This window comes from Helicoverpa zea, chromosome 2 (genome assembly GCF_022581195.2).
Source record: "Helicoverpa zea isolate HzStark_Cry1AcR chromosome 2, ilHelZeax1.1, whole genome shotgun sequence".
In the NCBI taxonomy this organism is placed as follows: Eukaryota; Metazoa; Arthropoda; class Insecta; order Lepidoptera; family Noctuidae; genus Helicoverpa; species Helicoverpa zea.
The window spans coordinates 6803007-6812190 of NC_061453.1; the positions used below are offsets into that span (position 1 = coordinate 6803007).

General features: G+C 38.2%; 1 protein-coding gene across 1 annotated transcript; it reads left to right on the forward strand.

Annotated features, from left to right (window-relative positions):
* Positions 1–801: 801 nt before the first annotated feature.
* Positions 802–9163, forward strand: LOC124641286 (host cell factor-like). Its single transcript, XM_047179337.1, has 13 exons — positions 802–1106; positions 1279–1383; positions 2031–2140; positions 2322–2484; positions 2565–2676; positions 2764–2898; positions 2978–3105; positions 3775–3962; positions 4555–4632; positions 4736–4897; positions 5020–5190; positions 5459–5645; positions 8685–9163. The coding sequence occupies exons 1-13, from the start codon at positions 962–964 to the stop codon at positions 8771–8773; spliced, it is 1773 nt and encodes a 590-aa protein (XP_047035293.1). The 5' UTR covers positions 802–961; the 3' UTR covers positions 8774–9163.
* The last annotated feature ends 21 nt before the right edge of the window (positions 9164–9184 follow it).

Sequence of the window (9184 nt, forward strand, 5' to 3'; positions counted from 1 at the left end):
GTAATAACAAATTACCAAAAATTAACAAATTATCTCATTAGTAGTATATAATTATTTCCAGAGATTATATTATCGGTGCACCAATGAGTTATGGCCTGACCATATCAGTGAGTCATCACTGAAGTGAGATTCAGAGATAAAATATGTGAAACTTATAAATAAATATGTAGATGATATTGCAAAAATCGGTCTATACTTGTATCTTAAAACGGGCACATTTATCGCACCATGTTTGTTTGAAGAAAATGTGCCAAATATATGTCTTATTACCATATAAAAAAATCAACTCGAAAGGCGAAGGGAATCTCGAGATACATCAGTTTTTAAGTCACTTCCCATACATTTAAATCACATTTTGCGCTATAGCTCTCGATGTAAGAGTCCAATCAGAAAATGCTAGTAACATTTTTAACAGCTAATAAGAAGACAAATACGATGGCATAACTCGTTTTTCAAAAATTGACATTTGGATATTTAAATATCCTATGTCCCAACGCTTGTATGGCGTCGATCTACTGTGCGACGGCGAGCGGACAGCGCGTGGTTGACGCGCTGGCAGCTAGCCGTAGTCTTAATTCGAGGCGACGCCGTGCTGCAGCCGTGCTGTTGTGGTGCTGCTATAATGTGCCACAAGCTTCACTCGTCAAACTTAAGAAAGTATGAAGTCAGCAGCAGCCCAATGTTCGATAGCCGAAGGCCGTTTTTCAATAAACGATACTGATGCTGAAATAACCATTTACTAAATCAGAAGTTGTCTATGCATTCAAAATGGAGATAAGAAAAAAAAAGAAGACGCCAACTTGCCTCTATGGTTTATGGCTACCCATGATAATTTTTGAGTTGTCAAAAAATATAGTTATTTTCGGAATATTCTGAAAATGTTAATCATTATTCTTTAACTACTTGTTAAGTTTCAATGTTTTTCACTTTTACGTTAGTTTAAAGTTTAATTCTTTGTAAAATGGAGTCAGATTCCGCGCTTCACGTTGATGTACCTGATGGCGCGGAAGTGTTACCTTTAGACGAAAACCAAGCTGGCGATGCTATCGATGCTTCTGATAATAACGTTACAAGTAACGAGGAAGCTGCGGCTGCTGAAGAATCAGGTAATTGTAATGCATGTGCTGTATTGTCTTGGTTTTCTTTTTCAATACTTTGCCTCAAATTCTTGTTAGAAGTGACACCGTTATTTTGATTTGCATTTTGGTTTGTAAATGCTCTTTTTTGCCAAGTATAAATGTGCACGATTTAAATAAGACCATTATAAATACATAACAGAAGCTATTGGAGCGACAAATGGAGGCCCCACCAGCAGCAGCGATGGCTTGGATATTGATGCTTCAGCACAGTTAGCAGAAGGCGATGAGCACCATGCTGAACAAGGTAATTACAATCCTTACCTAATATATTGTTATATCTATATAAATTATCAGATTCACCAGTCATACCACTTAGATGTTGTAACTAAACATCTATCCTGAAAAAACAAAATCATTGGCTTAGGAATGATATGACTTCTATTTCTTTTAGTAAAAAAATCTTGATATTTGAAATATAATTTATAATGAGCTTGTAATTCAATTTTTATTATTTAAGTAGTATTGAAGTAACTTACGTACATAACGTATTGTTTTAAAAAAAATAAAAAAATGATCAGTGTCATTTCCTACCTTGACGCTGGCAAAATCTTCGATACCAACGAAGGAGCCAAAAACAAAAAGAAGAAGAAGAAGTAACTTACGCCTGCAGTTTCACCCTTGTCCCGAAATAACTGCTTCCTGTACCTAACATAACTACCTGTCAGGTCTCCGGGGTCTAAGCTACCTCCCATCTAATTTTCAGCCTAAATGGGTCAATATCTTAACTTTAAAAGAGAAACAACCACTTAAAGTTGGATCTTATCTATCATTAATCTTATCTATCCAACAATGTTAAGTTTCCTAAAATCACAGTATCTGTGTTCCATAAGGTATTTGTCTAGTAATCCTTTATAGGTTCATGTTTGTGACTAAATAAAGATGTATTCGCAGCAAATCCTGAAGCGGAGGCAGAGGAAGAAATGGATATTGATGACACCACAACAACGGGAACTGTTGCTGATGAATCTGCCTACATCGGAGACAACTGCTTGTCTACACCGGTAAAAAATTCTTCAATGGATTAATTTTCTCTCTTTGAAGGAGAAACTAGTTGCTCAAATTATAATTGCATTAGTAATTTTTTTGGCTATGAATAAATCTAGTTGATGGAAAAATTATTTCATATAAAATATCATAAATATAATTATTATTTATATCTTAAGTAATATTATGTCTGTTCAGGATACTGAGAGCCAGTTGGACCCTATGATGAAGGAACAGAGTTTGGATGAGGCTGAAGGCTTGGCAGGAGCTGCTGAGGAGTCACCAGATCAGTCCATCAGCTCTGCCATGCCCACTGACAGTGGCGTTGGCGAGGGAGATGGTGCTCCAATAGTACAGGACGGTAAATACTTTCTGTATAATATTTGTATGAAATATATATACCCTGTATGTTTAACACTAATTGGAGTTGAAATGTTTTAGATGAATCGAGTACTATGGATGAAGATATGGGTGGTTGCGAGGGTGTCGCAAGTAGTGACGATGTCAACGATATTAGCAGTGCAGCACAGGATGTCCTTAGCACTGGTATAAGGTATGTTAAATAATTTTATATAATCTACAAATATTTTTCACTATTATAACTTAAAACTATAATAAACTTATTATTTTTGTTGCTCAGTTCAAGCACAGCGGAGGGTGGTGCTGATATTTCGAGTAGTGGGCAAACAGAGGGAGCTCTTATATCCTCCACAGCAAATGGACCAGCTGTTCTACATTCATTCTCGCTCACACCTCAGCAACACCAGCCTAATGAGTTAGTTTTTTACTTTGAACCTTATTTGAATAAAACCACGAGAGCATGATCAGCAATTAAAAATTGCTTACCTTAACAGATTTAGCGACGCAGACACTTCGGAAATGGAAGGTGCAGCGGACACGATGCCAACAGTGAGCGAATCTATGCCCTTGCTCACTATGACTGCAAATGGATCTGCACTACTCTCACCAACATTGCTACCAGGTATTTTTTTATAATTTACTAGCTTTTGCCCGCGACTTCTTTCGCGTGGAATAGTAACTTAAGGTAGATTTTTGGTTTGACCAATAGGTGGCGCTATATGTCCGGAATAAATTTTATTTTTATATTTTTTTGTAATAAAAACTATCCTATGTCCTTTCTCAAGTTTCAAACTATATCTGTACCAAATTTCACACAAATCGATTCAGTAGTTTAGGCGTGAAGAAAAGACAGACAGACAGACAGACAGACAGACAGACAGACAGACAGACAGAAAGACAGACAGACAGACAGACAGAAAGACAGACAGACAGAGTTACTTTCTCATTTATAATATTAGTTAGGATTTTTTAATCTATATTTAATTTTAGATAAAACTATTTTATGTAATTAAAAAAATAAATGAACTTTGACCCTATTATCAATTGGAACACAACCTTTCGCTTAGGAGGTGAGCATCGGCAACTGCGCTACAGTTTCTAACTAGCTGCTATCGTTTTATATTGTTTTCCTATGTAGTTTCCCAAATTACCTTCTTTGTGTTTTATTTTTATGTGTGTGATAATATGTTTTATTATTAGTTGATCGATCTTCATCAATAAAGCGATCACTTGATGACTTTGTAAATACAATGTTGATTCGTTTGTTTACTTAAAATGTCTTCATGTGTAGGCGAGGAGGGCGGCGCGGGCGTGTCGTCGTCGGTGGCGGCGGAGGGCGGCGAGGCGGCGGGCGAGGGCGAGGGCGCGGTGAGCAGCTCGGTGGCGGCCAGCAACGGCGCGCCGCCGCTGCCGCCCGCCGACGCCGCGCACGCGCTCGCCACGCTCGCCAGCGCCGCGCTGCACCATCAGCACGAACAGGTATGTACGAACTAAGAATGCAGTGTTATTATTCTACTCAAGACATTTAGATGACAGGCAAGTCATTTAGGTCAGTTACGTCCAAATTATTGAAAGGGGAATTTACATACACTCCCTGCTATAATTTTACTCAAAATTATGTCAATCTCTATGTCAAAATTATATAATAGGGTTGCAATTGAGGGTACATTTTCTCTGGACCTCTTAAATTTTTATAAGCAAGTTCCATGTGTGTTCCAACTGTGTCATACTAATTTAATTCGTTTTGACAACTAATTTTATACCTGTGCGCCACAAAATGACCCTTCCGTTTTTCCCATGTTGTACCTCCTTGGGTAGCTTCTAATAAATTAAATAAGTTAATTTTTTAAATTGAAATAACAGTCATCAGTAATGTTTACTCTTATAAATAAGACGGAATAGAACAAGGTATGCATCAGTGTATGTGACCTATTTCTTTCGAACTTCTCAGTGATCAAGGACTGAAGTACTCTTGGAGTCCTGCATAAACACACAGGTCGATAATTGCTTTGATCTTAAAGTCCTTGCAAATACATTGTGATTACTTGTAAATACTAATTTCCTTTTACAGGCAGAATCTGAAGAACCAAAGCAACATGACGAAGATGCGTGGTACACTGTGGGGATCGTGAAAGGGAATTCGTTTACGGTAATAAGATATAATTTTTATTATGTATGATAATTTCTGAAAATTATTTGTGTACTGTAATGATGTGAATTTTTCTCTAACATTTTCCCTTTTTTAAATTCAGGTCCAGAACTACATTTCTGATCCAAATGTGGACTTGTCGAACTTGTCACTGGATAATCTACCAGACTTGACTGGGCTACCAACCACGGCACTTGAACACGGCACAGCCTACAAATTCAGAATCGCTGCTATCAACTCTTGTGGGCGCGGCGAGTTTAGTGAAGTGAGTACAGTATATGTTCTCATATTTCAAACAAAGAAAAAAAAAATTGCTTTCCGTAAATAAAACAATTTTTTAGTATGTTAATCATAAGTATTGTAGTACATTATATCTATTTTTCGTAGGAATCTGCTTTCAAGACCTGCTTGCCAGGTTTTCCTGGCGCTCCATCCGCCATCAAAATATCGAAGTCAGTGGAGGGTGCACATTTGTCGTGGGAACCGCCACAAGTTGCCGCTGAAGGAATATTTGAATATTCCGTGTACCTAGCAGTGCGGTCGACTACACCATCAAAGGTAACTTATTTTCTAAAGTCGCAAGTGGCCTTAAAATTCCAATAAATATTGAAGACTTTTTAAATTATTTTATTGAATTACATATTTATTATTAATGAAAGGGTTGTATAGCTACATCAAGCAAATTTAAGAAAAGGTGAAGGTTGTGACGTACAAGGAAGTTCAGGAGTTGGCGCTAGATAGGCGTAAATGGAAGGATCTGCACCGACAAGAGCTGGGCTCTTAAACTAATGATGATAAATTATTGGACAATATTTTTTTTTTACAGGAGCCAACGAAATCGCAACTAGCATTCGTGCGAGTGTACTGCGGCAAGGCGAACACATGCGTTGTCCCGCAGGCTTCCCTGAGCGCGGCCCACGTGGACTCGTCCACAAAGCCCGCCATTATATTCCGCATCGCCGCACGAAACGAGAAAGGCTACGGACCAGCCACTCAAGTCAGGTGGCTGCAAGGTAAGCCCTAGGGACTACAAATTCACCTAACTTTCAAACAACTCGATATAAGGTCCTACGTTATTAGTCCAGGTCTTTTTGGGTGAATATCAATCAAATTATAATTTGTGTTTTGATCTGTGTTAGACGCAATCAATAGGATTGTGTCTCACTAACATTGGTTACATCTATAAACTTCCAGACGGGAAATTATTGTAGTTGGAATATGTTAATCTCATGGCCGGCGCCCATTTTTGGCACGCTCGGATGATAAAATTAGTTTAAATCGACTACATTTTTTAAATCATCTTCATACATCATTACAAGAAGGACTTCTGTATGTTGTACTTAGGGATGCCGCGGCAATGATACCGCCATTGTGCGGGTATACGTACCGGCGGCAATGGGCGCCGACCTTTGATAATTGCAATAGAAACAGTAGCACTATTCATATATTTATTACATAGATAGATGGTTAACATCTAAACCTTGAACATGTCAAGGAGTACCATATTTTATGACTTGTATCATAAAGCTCTATCTATTCCATATGCCAACGCGGCCATATCATTATCTATTTTAGTGTCGTCTAAACATACACAACTGTAAACTTTGGTAAGTTTGGTAAATATCTCTAGAAATGGGTATAAAAATATTCGACCCACCATAAACTACCGCCATATTTTGCACTAGCTTCTGCCAGCGGTTTCACCCGCATCCCGTGGGAACTACTTCCCGTACCGAGATAAAAAGCCTATAGCCTTCCTCGATAAATGGGCTATCTAACACTGAAAGAAATTTTCAAATCGGACCAGTAGTTCCTGAGATTAGCGCGTCCAAACAAACAAACTCTTCATCTTTATAATATTAGTATAGATTATAATTTATTAAAAGAGAAATAATAATTGAGACGGTGTTAAATAGTGTGAATGTTTAGACGAAAGAAAGCTCGTATTTCATCACTTGCACTTTTACGACGCCCGAAAATAGCCTTTATTACATTTGCATCAAAACCCTGAAAAATGAAAATTGATATGCGCAAGTTACAGAAATTAGGGTTATGCCACGGCTTTTGATCAGTGTGCATTGGATTCTATTCATTATTTATTTTCTCTCAGTAAACTTGTATTTCTACCAATTTTTTGCGCATTGCACATCCTTGTGTTGTTCATGTCAATAATGTACATGTTCCTCGAATGTTAAAGCTGGCTGTATGTGGATACTATTTGTAATGTGAAAAATTACGGCAACTAAAAGAGGTTTCAGATTAGCGTATTTTTCGAAGCTAAGTTTGCTGTAGGCGCCGACATGCGCAAACAACAACGACATGATTATCTAAGTTTGAAACAGGTCTAGCGTTAATCTGGAACAGCGTAGTTGCAAGTTTCAATATATTAAGGTATATTTTCGATCCGTATCAGTTATTTTGTAAACCTGCATGCGCCGGTCTGCGTCGCACTAGCATAAATATTTTCAGTCTCGTACTCTGTACTACCTAGGACTATATAGAGTTTGGAAAATTCGTCCGTGATACTCGCGATACGTTGACGCCCTACGTTACCGTCAACTGACGGCGCAGTGTTGTTTCCGGTTTTCTCCAAAAAATATTTGTGATCCACAACGATAATATAAAGTTGACAAAGAAACTACTCTCTCATCTTATAACTATTCCATAAATAACATACAACAGGCTCCTGTCATATGACTCTGTCCTGCGCCTCCCCCTTCTCTCCTATGTCCTCCGCCGCCGACAGTCCACGCGAGTGTCAATTATGAATTTGCCAAACTATAATTTGAAACTGCTTAGGCCCGCCGCTGATTGTAACTTTTTGTCATCGTGACTTTTTGTCACTGTCACCTGCTGTCACCCACGATGCGCTCACTGAATCTGTTCTTGGATGACAAATCGCGTTCATTTTTGTATGCCGGCTGAGTGACAAAAAGTCGCCAGTGAGTGGACTCCCATTGTAATGTACAGGGCGAGTGACAGTCACGTCACTCCGGCATTGCCTGCTGCTGCAACTATTTGTAACCGTATTGTCACGTCACCATAATGAGCGCACTCAGTATAGTTTTCATTGCACTTGACTAAGTGACAAAAAGTCACGGTGACGAAAAGTTGCAATCAGCGGCTAGCCTTAATAATACTGTTTTTGATGAATGACAACTATTCAAAGAAAACAAGCTCATGCTTGAGTTATTGCGTATAAGCATGATGCTCGTTTAGTTGCGTCTATTTAGTCGGCCAATATTGTACCACTTCTTACAACGCTATTTTGATGCAGGTACATTAGCTATATTGAACTCTAAAATTAGTATGTGTAGGAATACACATAGATACGTATCAATAAGTGCAAGCGGGATTTTTCACTTTGCAGCAGTGCTTTAGAGATTTCAAGGTACGTGCTTTTTACGCGGTAAAGGTTTTCAGTGCTTTCAGAGCGCACGTTCGAACGTTAGCACAACCTTGTGTACACTACAGGTACTGTGACAAAAAGTCAAACGACTAGCAAAGGCGGCGAGGGCAGTTCCACGGCGCCCGCGCGTCCCGCCGGGGACTAGGCGCCGCGCGGGCCGGTGACGTCACGCCGGCCGCTGGTAAGCCTCGCATCACCACTTGTAAATTATCACTTCTCTTTTTTCATTATTTTATTTTCTTCAAATTAGTCAATACCTAATAGATATAGTTCACTTCATAGTGAGCGCGGCGAATGTCGATTTTAGTATTTATTTTATAATTTGTATTATTTTTATTTTTGCTGGACCAGGACTAATAAGGAAATAGGACCTTGTATTTTTTGTTTGTTTTTTTTTTTTTCTTGAAATAGCACAGCCTGTTACTATTATGTGTAATTGCAAGTGGCCTGAGCATTGCAGCATCACCAGTAAGGGGGGATACAAACAGCTAATAATGACTTATGATTCGTTTTCTTGTTCGTATTTTTTTATCTTGCCGATTGTTATTGTTTTGTTTAATTTTATGAATTATTTTTCTTCTATCAAGTCTTCTGCTACAGAAAAAAAGTAGATTTTGTCCTAATTGAATGTTTTCCTCCGCAGATATAAAATCTACGGGCGTGAAGAGGGCGGGCGAAGGCAGGCTACCGGGGGCTTCACCATCCAAACAACCCAAGCAAATGTTGCACTAAGTGTTGAGTTTGTGACAGTTTTTAGACGTTTAATATAGACCAATACATTAGTTTGTACAGGACTACAGATTATTAAACAAGTTTTGTTTTAATCAAGGTTAGTATCTTACTAACTACGTTATTTTTAGTATAAGTCACTGTTGAGAGTGAAATCTCATTATGTCGATTTTATAAACACAGAAATCTTCACCTATCAAACATTATATACATTTGACTTAGCCTCTTTCCTCTAGCTAGTATTAATAATGTTGATTGTAAACTATAATTTTATGGACTTGTTACCGTTGTTCACGCCAGACGGTAAGACTGATATGTATTAGACGCAATGAAGTGGATTGCTAAATATGGAAATGTTATACACATATCTGTGGAATATAAATATGGAAATAATGACTTTATTTTTTTATCGAC